This window comes from Chelonus insularis, unplaced genomic scaffold (assembly GCF_013357705.1).
Source record: "Chelonus insularis isolate UGA/USDA-ARS -01 unplaced genomic scaffold, ASM1335770v1 contig_88_pilon, whole genome shotgun sequence".
In the NCBI taxonomy this organism is placed as follows: Eukaryota; Metazoa; Arthropoda; class Insecta; order Hymenoptera; family Braconidae; genus Chelonus; species Chelonus insularis.
Window position 1 is genome coordinate 2,486,430 of NW_023276776.1, and position 20,377 is coordinate 2,506,806.

Below are 20,377 nucleotides of genomic sequence, written 5' to 3' on the forward strand. Positions count from 1 at the left end.
TCTTGTAAATTTAACAGCATCTTAAAATGGACTTTTTACTTCACATATGACTTTTGAAATTTATCCTAAATACTATTATTCATACATCTTACGATTTGGGATATGAATGTAATTATTAACAGTCAAAACATTGAATTAGTTATCTTTAACGATAATTCAACTAATTTTTTATCACTAAGCCAAAGAAATATTTTTACTGTATAATAAGCATAAAAAATAATGACAATATAAATCAAAATATGAAAATAACGTTTTATTAATTTTACAGGTAAAGAAAATTTATGAAGCATAGAATTCAATGGGTGAGGTCAATAAATTGAAGTGTAAACACTCTAAGTGGACAGGAGTACAGTTGAGTTGGTTGGTGTGAAGGGATTCTCATTGTCGATGGTGCTAGACCACCGAAGGACTGCATTTAGATTCTCTTCAGGAACATAAGAGAATAAAAAGGCTTGGTTTACTGTCGTTGATTTGTGGTCAACTAATTTTTAGGCTGGACAGGACCGCCCTGCTTCTCCATTAGCTGACTATTATATTCTTACATCTAAAATGTAGTGTCCTGCTAACATCATCCACACCACCAGATATATGAATAACCTTGAAAGGTTTTGTTTGAGAAATCTTGAAACTTTGCATTTATTTCAACTGATCACATGGAAAGAAAGTAACAACTTGGACATGTCCCCAGGGATTAATACTTTCAAGTCAGCATTGAATACTGATGATTGGGGTATATTTTTGAATTCAAGTGGATCTTTTGTGACTTGAAGAATAAGATAAATAAAGATGATTAATCCTGGAGTGAACAATTGTACCACATCATTTGACTAATCATGTTACGACTGAAGAATATGAACCCCTACAGGTGCAAATGTTGAAGATCTTTCAATATTTTAAATATCCCATCATTATTCAACCTCAAAGAGATATTTCCAAGAAAGGTCAGGGAAGAATTACCAAGTTGGATCATTCTCCATCTCATCGACATATTCAATATAAAAATAAAGCCAATTCCACGACTATGGAGATACGTTTTCTAGAAACGTGACGTTGTTTTCAGATGAAGAATGTGCGACCTCGATACTCCCTAGTTAGAAGAAGAAGCATAAGAAACCAGGAAAGGTACTCCACCTAGTACAGGAGAGCAATCTTGAGGATGAGCGGTACGATTAGCCAGGAGTGTGTTAAAAACATGTACACTCGGACTCGCAGGTATATGTAGTGTGCATAACCGTTATACCTGGAGAATCAGCCTCGAGTAAATGAGAGTCTTCTTTACGACGATGGACAAGCATATTATCAGAGTTAGATAGAATTTAAACATTTCAAACAATTTACATTTTCAACTGTATAATTTTTAACATTGAACTCTAGTTTAAAATAAAAACCATCATGTTCAAGTACTTACTACTATTTACAGTCATATTCTTACATTTTTTCGACTATTTATTCACTAAACCATGACCGTTACATTTTAATACCATATTTGCGCATACTGTTGATAAATGTGGCACATATTTAAATTTAAATCCTGAACAATTGGCTTCATTTTGATCAAAGAGCTTCATAACTAATCAACAATACCTCATCAATCTATATTTACTGGTATTTTGACGTATTTTTATGATACCAGGAATGATTTTAATAGAAGATAACGCAAAGTATGTATAAGCAATAAAGGATTAATGTGGCAAATCTGATGAGAATTGAGTAGGATTAACGAGCTAGAGTTAAGCTTGGATGATTGTATGAAAATGAATGCATCCGGCGGAAATTTTTGCGGAAATCGAATCTGAAAATGCGAAGCAATCGACACATGGTTTTTATATTAGATTAAAGAGAGGGACGTCATTGAATCGAAACGCCTTGATGCTCTAAGCACTCACTCGTCCATGCATCCGGAGAGTCAAAGGTGTGTTGTATGTGATGCCATGGCATAAGCCTCTCTCGTTCTCACTATAAGTGTATGTATATATGATTATAAGTATACGAAGTGCGTGGGAGTAGCCTGACCGGACCACTGGAATCCACATAACGGGAATAATATCCGTTGATCCATGGATTATTACCTCTTAACATTTATTGATAAACACCACCAGTTTTGGTCCTGGTATCGCACCAGCTAATGAAAGAGGAAACTACTATTGAAGTGAGACCGATTACGCGTGTCATGGCATCAGACAAGCCTTATGAATATTTGTACATCAACTACACACTTGAGTATCCAGAATATGAAAATATTGATTATTATTTTTTTTATCTTACAGCTTTATCCATCTTAGTTTATCTGATCCACCTCGTGTTTAGTTAATTTAGTTTGACTTTATCAGATCAGCAAGATCCGATTGATTTAACCGCAGACACCGTCTTATTCTTATTGTAGATAATGTGATTTGTACACTTCATTCCAGAGAAAGAAAAAAATCATGTTAGTATAATTATAAAATCTGTTGATTGAGCAGTCATGATTCAATTGTACAACAAACTATTTATCAGCTGCTTCAAACATTTCAAGTCTAATTTTAATTTATAATTTTTTCTTTGGTTATCACCAGCATAATAAAGATGAATCAGAGTTAAATAAGCTGTTTTAATAAATAATTTATCACGTTTTTCATCAACCAAATGTGTGTCACTTCATTGAGACCTAACAATTGGTTAATTATCAACAAACTTGACTGAACATCAAACTTGATATATTATCAAAATATACCATGCAATATTGCTTCAGTTATTCTCCAGTTTCCAAATATTCCCTCTCATGATCATCATTTATGCAACTTGGGAGGCATTTAATCAATTTCATCATTGAGAGGTACCACCACTGGTTCAAGGAGTTTGTGATGACATCAAACACAAAGCAGAAGGTTGATGATGACGATGGCAATGATCTGAAATTGAGCAGAGAAAGTGAGAAGTGTATCTTAATGAGTGTAGCTAAAAGGGACCGAAGGAATCGCACGCCCAAGAGTGCGAGAGACCTACGGAGTGCGCTCACATCACATTCTAGGCTATTCCGCATTCTGTTCCCCCACCTGGACTCTCATCTAGAGCCACCGGCTCACCTCTACGCCTTCGAGCTGGAAAAGTTGTACGGATATACACGCGTACAAGTGAGCGAGAGGGTGAATGTCTCGAGGAGGAAAGACTGTCTTGGAGAAGCGTGCTGGATATAAACTCATGTGTACGCGCAGCTAAACCGAGGACCTCTTACCATTATACCACCTTCTTCAGCTTTTACCGTCTCACATACAGCAATATTTATGCATGTATTGTATACATATATATAAAAGCTTGAACCAGGCGTACGGCCCACTGATCCCGCGTCTTCAGGCTGCCTACGTGAGTTCACGCGAAAGATCTCCAACTTCTCGAGTTGCCACTTTTGCCACAGACGTCCAAATTGCTTGTGTGTTATCATTATTCTACAAGTAAACCTGCCTTATAGCAGATAAATCTGTGCCAATTGTTCGTCGATGCATAGCAAGGACGAGATGAATTGTTGCAATGACCACGTGGAAAATAACTTACGCAATTAAATAATTAACATATTCCCCATCGGTTTGTAGTCGTCGTCGTCGTCGTTTTTTTTTCTTTTTTATCATTTTTTATGTTTACTCCGTTTTACATAGCTGATGTGTTTAATAGTGTGTATGAGAAAATTGTCTCGACGTCATGTGCATGGATAAGTCGCGTGGGAGGTTTACCTTGCACGCATAACCAGATCTCTTTTAATTTATATGCACCGATATGGAATTATCAAGTTCGAGAACTTTACTAACGTTTTAATACCATCTCGTACTACACGATAATATCATTTAAATGCCTACGTATTATAAGTCTCGCGAGAATGAAAGTCATTTTTTACTCATGCAAAAAAAAAATACATTATAATCTATTATTATTTTAAAAGTTTAAGTATGAAAATTATCATCAATAATGTGAGAAAAACCTTGGAATGTCAGTCTGTTATTCTAATTATTTTTCAAATTATTGTAATAGTATTTCCCGCATATCCAGTTAAATTAATGTCAAATTCTTCGTACAAATTCCCGTTATAAAATAACATTGGTTATCAAGTTTTCTAAAATAATATAGAAATTAGTTTAAATCAAGTAAAATAGTAGTAATTTGTTAAAAATAAATAATACATAAAGAAAATAATTTTTGTTATACAAAATGATGATTATTTAATTCAATTGATAAAAAAAATTTGAAATATTCGCAGTGCAATAAAAATTGCATAATAAATTATTTTTTAGTGGAAGGTCCATGACAAGGACGCCTGCCATGACACCTCAGAATTTAATAAAAAAATTATTTATTATGATTATTACCGCACTTACACTGTCAAACTCTGTCTTCTCCCCTGTATAGAGATTTTATTAATTGAAACAAATATTACTTGTATGAAAAAGAAATTTTTTTTTTACAGTAGACAAAAAATAATTTACTGTAAACCTTAAATGCTGAGAATTCGTCCTTGCAGACTTCAGGAATCACATAGACATGATCCCGATTTACATTTCCCGTTTTAATAGCACGGAGTGACTTGATTTATGTAGAATAGAGATCGATAGTGCATTACTTGTAGTTAAAGATTCGATGTATCTGATCACTCTCCCTAGAATGATCTCCATAAAACGATCTGATGTGCATTGTTATTGGTTGTATCGTCGAAAATCGATTTCTTCATACGGAGCAGTTTCACCATTAGTAAGTGAGGCAACGATTAAAGTTCAGGTCAATTAGATCTATGACATTTCAGTGAATTCACGCTGTGCTAATAAATTAATCCACTTGTGATATACAACTAATCCATCTTTAACATACAAAATCTCATTTACTTGAAATGAATAAAAATAATTACATCCCATTAAGATGTAATAAATAAAATATTTAAATAATATTTTCGTGTTGCAAAAAATAATTGGATAAAATTGCAAAAGTATCTCACTGTTGTTTTTAATAACAAGATTTAATCTAATACTTTAATTAAAATTTCATTCTTTCAGATTGTATCATTGAATAAATTACTCTTCACAATAAAATAGATACTGATGACTTTCAATTAACTAATTCTATAAAAAAAAAAATCTTTATTTTGTGAGACAATCTAATTTATGTAGAAAAAAATTTTTCGAATTTAATTAAAATCATTCTTCCTGATCAAAATTATCAAATAAGAAAGGATTATTTATTTTAATATAAATAAAATTTAAAAAATTAACAACTTCTTATAAGATAAATAAATTTTTTCTTCAGATTTTCAATAATAAAAATATATTTTCAAAAAAAAAATGATAAGATTGACTTGAAATATTTTTCCCACATAACACTTTAAAATGTTTGAGTGAAAATGGTTTATTTATTAAATAATTTATTGAAACAACATTAAGTAAACATAGAAAAAATAACTTCATCTTATTTGTTCATGGTATTATTACAACAAATGTAAATTCTCGCATCCTTTCTCCGTCGCATTGTTGACGGCAGACAAACAAACGATAAGGATAATGAGACGGAGATATTTTCAAAGCTGAGGGATATACATTCCATAATTTCTTTCTTTGTCACTACAATTGACTTGGCTTATCTTTTCGATACTTTATAACATCTTTTTTACTGTCTTATTTTTCTATCACTGCCTCTCTCTCTCTCTCTCTCTCTCTCTCTCTCTCTCTCTCTCTCTCTTACGTACACTTAAATAAAGTTTCACCAAGAATTAACAAGGCCACGGGCAAAATATAACTAGTGGATTTAATCGTTCATTGTGTATATGTACAAGGTATGACATTAATAATTCAATTGACTTATGTATTATATGATATATAAAACTAAGAGGTAAATTATTGTGAGTTAATAGATGTGTCTGAATGACATGCATATAAGATATAACAACATACTGGACAATTAGTAACATATATCAAGTGGTATCATGTTGATGTTGAGTGAACGGAGAATTACTTTTACCATACGCTAATGGCTCTCAGCAAAGTCACACTTTTTTGAGAAGCTGCCAAACGTTCTCCACACCAACCACACGTTTTCATTCATCAACTTTTTATCGCCATGCAGTCTTTGAAACTAAATTCCAATACTGCCTAAAGGCTTTTATAAGTAGGGAAATAAAATTAATAAAAAAATGTTGTGGGTGTTGATTAAAAAATTTAAATTATTCACTATCAACATTTTGAAGCTTTTGAGGTAATATTTTTCTGCTTAAAACATTTAATAAAATCCTAGCTACTGAATAGTAATTATTAAATAGCAAATGGTATTCAAAAATTTGGATAAACAATTTTTAGCAAAAGTAAACATGACTAAGGGCTTTGTTATCACCAGCCAAAGATTAAACTTGAAAGTTTATTAATCGTTTATCATGAATGTAGTGATATTTAATTTAATTTATAGGATAAAAAGAAAAAGTAAATACTGTAAATCGCACGAGAATTTAAATCGGAATCTCCGATATCTTAATTTGATAAAAATATGTATTTAGTATTAAATTTCATTAATATACCAGTTTTTGATAAGCAAGTTTTCTATTGGAAATAAAAAAATATATTCAATTAAGGTTATTTTAAATAATAAACATAATGAACAACAGAGAAAATAACGGTAATTATATCAACTAAATAAAAAAATAAAATCATGGATAGTTGGATACTTAATAACAGTTTTAATTTCACTCATTCACGAAATCAACTGGTCCTTCTTAACATTTTTGACAAGACTGATTTTTTTTCGACAGGTCTACGAGAAAATTACACAGTTAATATTTGATGATAAGGGCATACAGCGGAACTTGTGGATAATCTGAGCAAATAATAAAACCCTCTGAATGACGAAGCGTAAGATAATAAACATTCTAATCTCAATGTGACATTGAGTACTCATAATCATTTTTGAGTTAAGAATATGTATTTGATTTTATATATAGAAATACATTACGCATTGTACATACAGAATAACTTATTTATACTTTGATGATTAGTGATAAAAAAGAGTAAGCAGAAGAGTAGACATATTTATCAGTTAGTTACATAACGTTTCAAGTCAACCCTTTCCGTAAGACTGAAATAAAATCTTACGTGAATAATATGTCAAGATGATGTATGAAATAATCAAAAGGTGAATCATAAATAAAAAGTATTAATATGTTGATAGAGATAAAGAAGAAGGATTCCGCATAGAAGATTCGGGGTCGAGAGAGTCTGAGGAATTTGAAGAAGCATCATGTCGACAGGTCAGTCAGGTTCTCTTATCTCCCCTCTTGAATATCGATTGGTCGATAGAGTAAATAGAAAGAGTCAAAAAGCCTTTGAGAAGTCACTAAGTAAGCAAATATACATGTATATGAGATATATACTTGATGGTGAAAAGGTATTTACACTTCAGGTGCACGTTGTATATTCTCGAGCAGTTTTCTCACACCTAAACCACCACCTGATCCTGCTAGAGTAAACCCAACACTAGATGGTTTATTTCCAATAGGATTCGATGCTTATTTATTTGTCTTGGAGGCACAAGTTTAAATGAGAAAACGGTTTCGCCACTACTCGATGCATCGAGCTAGAACATCGACAACTGCTCCATGGGAATCCATAGGTCACGCGAATTCCAGCGATATCGAATTGTCGTGTACTTACTGGAGTCAATAAGAATAAATAGATCAAGGTGGAAAAAAATTAATAGCCACTTATATATATATATATGTACTATTAGTGGGATAAAAGAGCATATAGAATAGTAATATTCCGGAAAAAGATATATACATAGGGCGGAGTCTCACGTCTGTAAAGGTGTAAAAGCAAGATTTTTCCGAGGCGAGCTTCTTTGTTCCATAAGTTACGAATGCGCTCAGTCACGTTAGAAAGTCAGCAGCAGTACAGCGCATGGACTCCCCGTGCACTCCATTGCTCCACTCGATGGTGCACCAACGACGGTTCTCTATACCGCACTTTTAACTCCACTCCTCTCCTCTCCGTTGCTTGAGGCTCGCGGGCTGCACGCCGTACAGATACCAATCTTGTTTCTTGACCTATATCCGCGTTTGCATCCTTGCGCAACGTAACCACTCTTTGAAAGGCGTCTTCGAAAATCTCTTGGCGTGGTCCCAATATCTTGCTCGATTCATCATCACTATTCTCTTTTCACTTCATTCATGAAAAGAAATTAACTAATTATCCTCACTATTTATTATGCTGTCGCTACACTGGGGATAACTCTTTTTTTTTTTTTTTACTTATAAATATTTAGTTTAGAGATATGATTAATTGATCCATCTACGTTCACTTTTATTTCATTAAATCGATACATTTTTTTTAGCCATTTGGAATAAGAGATGTGTGTAAATAACGAGAGATTAGGTTTCAAATCATTTAAAAGGTCATTAATCAATGTGTGGAGTATTATTTGGGTGCACTGATAGAAGAGACTTATTACTGTTGAGAAATGATTTTTTAATTATTAAAATCAATGGTTTTTAATTATTAGTAAATATTTTATAACAATAAAAAAGCTTTAGTTATGGACACATTAGTGGTTTCATTATGAATAAATTTTATTTTATTGTAAAGAAATATTTTTTTAACAGTTAAGAAGCCACCTTTATTATTACAAATCTCTTTTATCAGTGCATGGAAATCCAAATTTTGAAAAATGTTATAATGAATATTGAAGTATTTCTACTTTCAAGTATTAAATTATTCGAGTTTTTTAGGATATATAGAAATTCTTGGATGAATTTTAGAAATATTTAGCACTAAAGTTATAATCTTCCTGAGGTTATCACCATCAATAATGACTATGAACGATAATGAAATTGACCTTTAGAGATTGATTCATCATAAGATATAAGAATTTTCCAACTTTTGCAGTAATTTAAAATATCTACTATCCTAGAAATGCAATAAATTATGCATAGATATCAGTACATTAATGGAAAATAGCTGATAAAATGGAGGTTTAATGTTAAATTAAGAATATAATGTTGAATAATTGTTTTTTAATTTAAATATCGTTCTAAATTTTTAATTCATCAAATAAATTATTTGTAATAATCACTGATAATCAGGTAAATTGGAACAAAGTATTTTTTTTTTAAGAAACTTTATCAATAAAAGTACACATTCTCTTGTGTAGAGTATTTGTTTATCATTGAAAAAATACATTTTTCCCACAGTATATAATTTAAACATGACTTTTTACGAGTTACTAAGTTACTAATACACCGAATTAATTATATAAAGATAGAAAGAAAAGAGAAAATGAACGGTATTTGCAGCATAGAGGCAAAGACTTGATCAAATGCTAGGTAATTCCGTACGTGCTCATGTTCTGACAAAACGTGATGGATATCATCAAGTGTGCGTTTAACAACACCACGTACTTCCAATCATACACACATAAATGTATCCATATATACACATATGATCCCCTCAACTCATCTAGCTGCTAATAAAACCAAGTGAGAAACAAGAATCCCATTAATCCCAACGCCTTTTTACGTTTCTTCCTAATTAATAAATAACCTATGGTTATTATTATGCCTAGAGGATGATGGCAATGAAGACGTACCGCCAAACGTAGCCAAGTCAAGCTAATTGGTTCCGCATAATTACTTGGCATATATCGACTCCAGGAATCTTCATAAATCACCGTATAATTGATCAATTGATAAATTACACAGATATTGGTGAGGGAAAAATACTCTTTCTTTTTACTTCGAAAATTCATTAAAAGACTCCTTTACAAACACCAGTCAGTTTTGGAGAATACATTTACACCTCTGCTCACAAGAAAAAAAATCCCAACAAAACATTACCACCATCATCATTATCATCAATGAGAAAACTCGGTAATCAATAATTGAATTTTAATTACAATTATCTAAAAAAGATTTTGAAAAATGATCAAGTTTTTGAAGAATATTATGTTTGAATGGAGAAAAAGAGTCAGTTGATATAGCAAACTTTCTTACAGAAATTATAAATTCATGATGTGATGTTGGATAGTAAAGTTGAAGAAGCAAGAAATCTACACACAGATGTATTTTGTTGGGTGGAGGCTGTTGCTGCTGTTAGCGCGGCGCTTTCCTTCCAAGTACCGTTACATCGTACACCTCAGGCTGTCTTTCTTCAGCATTGGGTCCACGGAGCTCGGTCGAACGGGTCCGGGGTCTTGAGTCCCTGACCACGGACCTGGACGCTCCCGCGGGCCTTGAGCACGCGCCGAGCTACCTCTCAACTTCTCTACCACTGCCACCCTTCTCTCCTGCTGTACACTGACTTCTATCCTACTCCTTTACTTCCTTGTCTTGCACTCACTCTCGTTTTAATTATCTACCTCGGTCAAACTCGTGAGGACTTGATACCGACATTCCAGGACTTGATAGTCTTTAAGGCACAAATGAAACCGATAAATAATACTCTTTTATTTACAGTCATCACGAGCAAGTCTGAACCAAATGGACCAACTGCTTAGTCGAATTACGAAATCATCAGTTATTCAGCTTGGCGATATATAGATATATATGTATCGAGAGTCGCCAAGATACTCACCCGAAAAAGAAAACAGATGCCCGCAAGTAAGCGACTTTCACTTGCATCAAGAACTCGCGAAATCGTGGTCTCTTTTACTCAGCAATTCATTCAGTGATTTATTTAAACATTAATAATGTCAATATTGTATGATGAAATGATGATTGTTTTCCTCTTGTAGATGATATACCTATTCTTATTTGCATTATTTTTAACTCTACTGCTTTTTATTGTTATTTTCCATGTGCGACTGTCAGAGAATTTGTGATCAAGTCAACTCGAGAAGAAGAGAACTAGAGAGACTGAGTGTACATATATATGTTAAGGTATATATATGTGAACATACGTCGTAAGATCATGAAGGAGGTGACTCTTAAGATGCGCACCGTCGCACATTCAACAACACAAAATGTCCCTCGGCTGCGTAGCAATCATGCCAAGCGCGATTCAGAGAGACATGCTGGAACGCATGTAAATTCTTTCCTCACAATATGTTCACCAAAGTAATTCGTACACGTAATATACAAGCTAAAGTATCTGTTTTTAAAGCTTAGCATACATAATTGGTGGCTAACAAAATCTTCAATAGAGACATTTTATTCCAACTGACCTGATGAAGCTAATTGATATTTTTTTCAGATGAAAACTCACCTACAAGGTTATACTCAGGTAAGTCAATGGAATTCTAGGAATAACGAAATCTATAGTGAAGCATATACGACAATGTTGTCAAGTCGAAAAGGAAGTAGGAGACACGAAGAAGAAAAAGTATGTGTATACAAGGAGTCGACTGGCTCATCGCACCATTAAATCGAGCCTCATTAGCATGGATGGCGTGACGCCACTTCACAGTTATTACAGTAGATACCAATGCTTTACAATCCAGCTTCGGTGCTAGCTCGCAATGCTAATGTGTTATACAGCTGAGACTTCCGTGGTGGCTACAAAGCGCTTCTTTACGGGTATTGGCTATGCAATATGACAAGTTAAGCCCCAAGAAAGTTTAAGAGACTATGTAGACATTCAGAAAAAGAAATTCCAACTTATCCAATACATGCAAAAGCTTTTTTTCTCTTAAAGGAGTAGAAAATTATTGGTTGTGCTGGATGTATATAGGATTAAGTACCATAGAATGTTAAACCATCATTACCATTTTCAGTATTTTACATTTCTAATTGATGTTAAATCACTTGATCAATTAGAATCATCATCACCATCAACATACAGAGAGATTTTTCGTATAATAAATGCTTTTAAAAGTGTAAATAGGTCGGTGGACTGATCGAGCGAGTCGCAAAGGACCGCAACAATACACAATAAGGTCGCTAGGTAATTTCCTGTCTGTGTGATGAGTCTTGTGCGCTTGCTAAACGAGTCGCTTTTGTCCTCCGCAGTTTTACTGCTTTTTCATTTGCTCTATACGAATAATACTTTCCGCTTGCCTGTGTAATATTATGTACATCAACAATACACCAAAGATATCAATGTATCTGTTCAAGACAATCGAATTGAAAATAAAAGAAAAATGAGTACAGTGTATCCTGTTTATGATGTATAATAAACCATTGACACCTTGTTTTATTTTCATTTTTAAATTTACTGAAATTTTACTTTAATTTAGACAGTGTGTATTGTGAGTAATAATCCATACCAAGCACAGTGAAAACAATTAAAGATATGTCTTCTCAATAATTACTTCATTATTGTTAGACAAAAGACTTGGAGAAACCACAGTTAAGTTCGTCATAAAATAAAAATATTTATTACTTTAAAACGTTATGTCATTTCTAGATGGCATTGATTATAATAGAAGGGTTCAAACCCATGACCACCAACATCACATAAATGTTCAAATACTCATCAAAGTTTACAAAGTGTGCTGATATTTGATCCAGGAATTTTTTTTTTTTTTTTACCAACAGTGCCATTATAGTCAAGGGTCAAAGTTAAAGGATAGAAAATGGCTATGAGGGTTGTAAAGGTCTCATTAAGATCAAGAAATTTCGTGGGAAAGTATTGAGAGGGGTTAAATGAGTCTGATGGCAAATAGAACGTTTATAAATACTGGTATAATAATAATATTCTCCCCTAAGCGATTACATTATTAGGGTGATTACACAGTTCCGTAATCGCGAGTGTAACGAGCATTGTGTCCATCAGTTTGGATGTAACGATCAGAAAGAAAGGGAAATAATAAGTAACTCAATGTACATAGCATGTACCCATTGTTGTTGTCTTTCTTGAGACTTTTAACCACCATCTCAAACATCACCACCATCAAGACTTTTAATATCTACATATACGCCCTCGCAACTTACTCCTACGCTCTTCTCATCATCTCTATATATGCAAGATACTAGGGAGCTCTTTATGTATTTACATGTGCGAGTATGCATATAATCGGCATGGGCGCGCTCAGAGTTTCACGCTTCGCGACGCGCATCATATCTGTTTCCTGGCAATCTGACTCCCTCCTTGATCAACTGAATCTCGAGTTATTTGTTCACCAATAATCACTGATAATTATCAGTATTGATGAAAAATATCAGTACCAGAAAAGATCAGTGATATTAAATTGGCCATTTCTGCTAAATGTGACCTTGTAGAATGAGCATAAAAAATTTAAATAGTTTTATTCTTGGCTTAATTACTGGTGTTGTAATGATTAAGAGGGTTGGGCAGTTGTAATTAACAGCTTTAGTTAGAGATATATTATTGTAAGTTTCTGTTGCAATTCAGGAGTCATCCAATGTCCATCATCTGACAGACTCAGTCAATTAGATGGCAATCGTGCCACATGATGATTTTCAAAGCTGGCAAAAGTAGATGGCAAAGTCATTTGTGTATATGTAGAGGTTATAAATCGGTGTATATACAAGTAAGCGCACTCAAATCTATTATAGTGGCCTCCGTGAACAATAACTCTTCTCCACTCTCAGCATTTAATGGTTTCGTCCATCTATTTACCCGTGGAGGAAGCGGAAGTGGCTGATGGGTAGATAGGTCGAGCGTTTTGTAACTAATTTCGTGAGTAAATTGTCCGGAACATTGGTTTGGTGCATTTGTAAACCCTTGGAACCTCATGCTTACAAGCAATGTGCTAATATATGCATACTACACATTAACCATTTGAAGGTAAGTGAACATAAGAAACTAACCAGGGGAATATTACCTTTGGCCAGCTTATGTATTCTTTTTTTTTGATACATAAAATATCTACGCTCTACTTAATGAAGCTGTTTACCTCCATCATCAACGATAATTGCCATCTGCATTTCAAGTTTTGTTTCTTCTCCAGACACAAGAAGAGGTTTCGTTTGCATTTGTTTGTATATAATCGAGAAGCACATGAACCTGTGAGTAGCAAAAGTACCTTAGCGTGGGATGAAAGGAGAAAGGAGTATCATTTGGACTCATCAATGTGTATATATGAGCAAAGTATATACGAGAGTGTTCTGCCGACTGGAGCACCCACTCGCAAGACTCCTCATAAGACATGAGTCATTCTTCCTATCATAGCTTAAGCTTCAACATCAATCTGACGTGCAAATTTTATTCTTGATCCTGTCAAAACAACTTGAGGAAATTCATTACAAAATTATATTTCAACAATAAATTAAACAAAACAAGAGAAAAAATTTTATTTTTATCTGTGCTAATTAATTGCATAGTATTTTAAACTATTAATATGATGTATCTTCTCTTATTTTTATCCATAAACATCATGTCTATCAACAAATGATTTGAAACATGATTTAATCCACAAACTAATTTCATTCATAATTGGATAATGTACAAATGTTCAAACTAATTTCTTCCATTTGATTTTAGTTTCATCATAAAATAATAACAATCTTCAACAAATGGAAATTTACTCAAGTATTGTAATGACTGAAATTTCTTCACCAAGTAAATATGAATCATTTTCTCTTATCATCACTAATCTTCCTACTTGATATGTAGTTGGTACTTTTATCAATAAAACTCCAAATAAACCAAAATTCATTTTTAAATAAATTCCTTTCTCCATGGATAAAGAAAAATGAATTCATACTATCAATTGAAAGATTGCAGGTAACTTATGGTAATACTAAAGGAGGTGAACCGTGGAAACATTTCGTCCGGTGGACGTTGGACATATTCCGGACATAGTAATAGCAAATTTCCGCCATGTCTCTCCAATATCTTGAACGTGAATTTAAAGTTGTTTAACTACTGTAGTTGCTTTAGTCAGAAGAATGTGAATTGTCCTGTATGTCTTGGCTTATATGCATGTGTCAAGAAGTAAATGATAGTAGTTTCAATTAATTAGCATCGACCCTAATTTTCTTGCTTGATGTCACAGTAATCCAATCCTCATTGGTGGGGGGATGTTTGAGAGTTAAAAATCAATAGTTATTCAATGAAAGAGTATTCTCTCTTTAGAAAGTACTCAATTGTAATGTATTTTTTATCATCATTTTAAAAGAAATAGATATAAATGTACATAACTGTTGCTTTTTCAACAGAACTATAACCATATAAATAAGCAAGATCTCATAGACTTTCATGATGAATATATTGCTCACTAAAACAATTGTAAAGTTGTACCATCAAACTCAATAGTTATTTCTCATTTCTAGATGTAAGTTTCCATGAAAATGAAGAGGCAAATAATGTTGAGTCTAACATTTAACTTGAAAAAATTAAAAGATATGTCATAAAATATGATGGAAGGGGAACATAAATGAGAGCCAGAGTATAGAGATATTGGTACGTATAGAATTCTATACCATTCGTTTGTAATATGCGACGCGTGTCTCGAGACAGACGGCGTATCAAAGGATATTTACCCTGTCAACATTATAGGTTTAACGTGCGGGGACGCCGGCAGAGTCAACGAGTCAAGAGAGATGAAAAGAGATAGAGGACCTCGGCAGCTTAACCATCATAATAGTAATAGGTATCATTACTTTACCTTATTATTTTATGATCCCACGTTTTATAAAGTCAATACATTATCCATATCACTCAGCTGAGTATACGCTTTCATGTTTAACGCAGGTCAGACCTACACGACATTATTTTTTCCGTCATTTTTATTGTTATTCCTCTCATTAGGGGCCAATCGAATGCAGGAATTTTATCCAATTTTCATCACAGCTTTTGTATTTACTAATTAATTAACTTTTTTTTAATTATATGTTTTTTAAAAGTCTTTTGATATGAATGATAAAATGTCATGATTTAAAAACTTTTTGATGAAATAATTAATGATATTAAGTATGGTTTTTCATAAAGTGTAATAATGGAGAAATTATGAAGAGTCTTTGAGCAAACAGTAGTAATTTTTCATCAGATTGACTGACAGAATGTATGATAATAATAAAATAGATGGATTTTGAACACACCTTTATTGACTACTGCTTTCTCTTATTGCAATTGTTGGTGATTTTAACTTATATACGATGTTGTTATCATAGTGTATAGCTGTAGTTAGCAAGAAAAGCATTAGGGTTATATGTTGCAGGTGAAATATTTGACACAAGTACCGTACATGTCTGACCCAAATAACCCTGAGGAAAGATCGTGATGATCAATTGCCGCTGTGTATACGCATCTCTTGCGATATATAACCTAACTATAACCTGACTGTGGTGCAGAGTCGTACTACTACCTTCTGACACGTACGATTTTTTGCTCAGTAGACGTTCCGCATTCCTCTTAAGAGCTTTCACACCCGTCGCGAGCTCACACTCACATCACACGAGGGATTGAATTGAATCATAAAATCATACATTATCATCAGACAGCATAAATTACTGTGACATTACTCACGTATTACTGTATTTAAATTTTGATTTCAGAATAAGCGGATCATATATTATTTACAACGTAAATATTTTAATTCTCTGCTTCATCAACCCAAAGCAAGTCCATGAATTTTAATCAGATTTTTTATTGCCGTACTTATGTATTTCAAAGTAATAAAGAGATTATTTTGGCATATGAAAAAAAAAAGAATCATCACTCACCTGCATCTGTAACCAGGAGTAGTCAATGTAAGCCGTGGTAGTGGTGGCAATTCCGGCAGTGCCATTAGGAGGATTTGGTTGCCAAGCATCCTGGGAAGAGTTGATCAACGTAAGTCCGTCGGGTTGACCTCGATCAGGAACTATTTGATCGGCATATTGATACGGTGGTTGAATAGTTGGTTGGCCAGCAGTGGGCAACGTGCTTGGATGATGATGGTGATGATGAGGATGATGATTATTATGATGATGATGATGATGATGATGATTAGAGGAAGAAGAAGGGTGCTGGACCCCCGAGCCGGCGCTGGGCTGCAAGCAGCACACGCTCACGTCCATCCGGGGGGGCGGCGAGTCGTAAAAGCCTCGCTGTTCCGGGTCTGGATGCTCCCAGACTGACCTCTCGAGGACGGTCTCCCGTGGAACCATTCAATTGCGCCCGGAAGAAGGACCTCTTCTTTTCTATTCTCTATATCACTCTCTTGAGGAGTGAGTTTATTTATACACACACGTGCAAATTGTAACAATGTTTAACAAATGACAAGTTCAAAACACTTTTATTAAACTGGTGACTGTTGCGTCAAGTCAAACACTTCACCTCGCGCTTAACTTTGTTACGGCACATGTCGACTGTCAATTGATCGAGCGACCGGGGAAAAAAGAGAAACAGAGAGAGAGAGAGAAAAAGGTTCAACGAGTTTGAACGATTGGCAAAAGGACCGGCATGTCTCCAGCTTGTTGAGAGAACCCGGAGACGCGCCGAAAAACCGGTTGAACTAAGTCCGCATCGGTGAAACTCTCACTCTTTCCCTGATGCAGTAAGTATATGTGTTTTATGTATTCACTTATTGGAGATGCAGATACTCCACACGTTGGTATGGCATGTGAGCAAGAAACACTCCGCGATGATCCACAACACCGGGCCAAATGACGTTTACAATGACAGCATGTCCTGGCGTAAATGTGACCACGAGGATGCTCTCTAGAAGTGGGGAGCACACAAGAGACACTCGAGTGGGAGAAGAATGAGAGGCGGTAGAGCACACGATTTTGTTGAAGACTAAGACAAGTTGTTTGATATCATTCACACACCAAGGATCGAGGATCCAACGCGCATGCGCACACACGCGTGTCGTCAAGGCAACGGTTCCGCGCTAACTGCTCGTCTCAACGCAGCACCAGCCGCATTCTCCTCACTTTGAGCAAGCCAGGCACGAGGTAAGGGATCTCCCTCGCTCACGCCCCAGGCGCGAGCGATCCTCGCAACTCGGCCTAGTCGGCCATCGAGCGTACACAGATATCTCTCGTGCTCCCTCTTACTCGCCAATCCCATCACATACATCTCAATCCTCTCACTCTCTTTCTCTCTCTCTCTTTTTACACAACTCGAGTGGGAGAAATGAATATATACATCGAGACACCGATAACCATGGCCATTCCGCCAACGCTCATTCGACATCACCTGGACAACCGAACAAATCCATGAGGGGTTGAAACCCCCTTGAGAATGTTCCCCATTAACTTATCGACTCATTCCCTTTTATCAACATTGCCCTTTTTTTTCTTCCTCTTTCTCTCTCTCTCTCTTGTTCAATTAATATATTTTCTCGTGCTCCAATGAAACATTATCCACAACGAGTGAACATTAATTGTTGAATATAATTGAATACCAAGCACATAACTATGTATATCTATATCCAAGTAATGTATTTATTCACAAACTCGCGGCATCCCTGTGGAGAAGGCGCGAAAGGAGCAAAGATTCCCTTTCTCTTTGAGATTGTGAAACTATTCTATCGCTTGCGCTTCTAAACATCACATTGGATTTATTATCTCTTATAGGCTTAGTTACGCAGATTACAACAAAGTGCAGATATTTCACATGACCTTCACAGTTACAGGGAAGCTCTTTGGTTCTCATCGTAAAGCCAAATACACCCCAGTCGAAAGAATAAATTGTAGTTAAATGTCTCGTTAGTGAAATAAGAAAATTCAACATAACAGTTGATATCAGATCGATCGCAAAAGTGCAAGAATAGTTTAGAAACAGAACAGGATTCACGTATATATATAACCTATATCTATTTATGCAACGAGGAAATGTTCTATTAACAACCAAGTATAAACATAATGTTTACATGTAATCATTTTCAAAGTTTATTTCATTTTCAGATAGAGCAGAGGGCTGCAGAGTTATTGTGTATACGATGGGAAAGCAATTATTGTAAATGTCTTATGACGTAAGACACTTCTGGATCATATTGGCTATTGATGTATGGATGAACAAGCATAGTGATCTAACAAAGACTCCGTCAAGACTAACAACTTGAGGATAATAGATAAAGAGCCTACCATGTATGTACTTATGAGAATAAGAGAGTAAAAAGATTCAAGACTTTACTGCGTCGCGTCGGTACGTAATAAAAGATACATTTCTTCCCTCCTCCTTTCTCATATACTTACTGCCACCTCCGCGTATATTTCCAGCCTGTGCTAGACATGCACGATCGGCAATAACCATATTTCACATACATTTATACGAACCTTCCGTTCCATTTACCTATACCAAGCTTATATTCATAGACCCCCCGCGATAGCTTCACCACCGAAGAAACGATAAATCTTTATTATTCTAGATGACGTGACGAACAACCTTTTAATTCCTACACCTACCCTTACTGGTTCATGTCGTTACAGTTCCTGGTGAACTTTCAAACGTTACCAGCAATCCTATTTTTACATATCATATTCCAGGTAACTCTTTTTTATCAATATGTTTCATTTAATTAAATTCTAGACCACATCATTGAAAGTATCAATGTTGAAATGAGAATTGATCCAATACAGGTTGAACAAAGTATGGTCCTAGTGCCCTTTAAATCAACTCTTTCTCTCTGCTATAATTGTATCAAGAGTATCTATCTAAAGGTTGATATGGAGCATCCCACCCTCGCTGATCTCCAAGGGAGTCCCCCTTATCTCCCCCCTGGGAGTAACGCAACTTATGAATGGGAGTGTAAGCCCATTGGCTAACAGATCCAACCAATAGCCTAGCGAGTTTCCTCTCCGATGCGGTACAAGCACCGCCGTTACAATCGTTAAAGAGTAAGAAGGAAGGAGAGAGACAAAAGGATTACGGAATCAGCTGTCAGACAGACGAATGGTGGAGTGCCTCGTGTTCGCCCCCGGGGAGAGAAGAAATTGCACGGCGTTGTCGCGAGAATATTTACGGCACTGCTTCTTTTGTTGAGAAGATGAAAAAGAAAGGGGAAGAAAAAATGGTTGTAATCATTTTTGTAGATTTTATCTAGATTTCTATGTATCGTATCAATATACAACGTAAGGCCATAGACCTGAATCAAGTCAGATCATTGGATTGGATATTTAATATCGTTGAGAAATAGATTCTTTGATAAATCGTTCAGTGGTCAGTAAAGTCTCTAAAACAGTTGTCATTTATTACATTGTTTGTTATATTACCTGAGAAGGATATCTATCCATACAAATGTACAGTAGAATTGTGTAATAACAATTAATCAGAACTAAAACTGATATGAAAAAAAAGATAAAGCATAAAATGATTGGTTTATAAAAGTGAAACTGAGAATTGATCGAGAACAAAGAAGAATATTAAATCGGCAAAAATGAAATTAATAAACATGACGATTGTAAGTGGTTGTTAGAGAACGTAATTAAGTAATTACCGGTGCAAATATGTCGATGGTATATAAGGAATATGCATCGATGCTATGTCTGACATTTGTGTTTGAAAGATATACCTGAAAAAGAAAAAAGAAATGAAATGCCACGTTGGTAATATAC

General features: G+C 34.7%; 1 protein-coding gene across 2 annotated transcripts in view; it reads right to left on the reverse strand.

The window, feature by feature from the left end:
- The window catches only part of LOC118071872 (Krueppel-like factor 5), a 40,034-nt gene that overhangs the window by 19,239 nt on the left and 418 nt on the right, over positions 1 to 20,377 (reverse strand). For both annotated transcript variants that reach the window (XM_035091331.1, XM_035091330.1), the window contains exon 2: positions 16,559 to 20,334. In XM_035091331.1, the coding sequence (XP_034947222.1) occupies positions 16,559 to 16,984 (426 nt within the window). In that variant the 5' untranslated portion in view covers positions 16,985 to 20,334. The remainder of the gene's footprint in view (positions 1 to 16,558; positions 20,335 to 20,377) is intronic.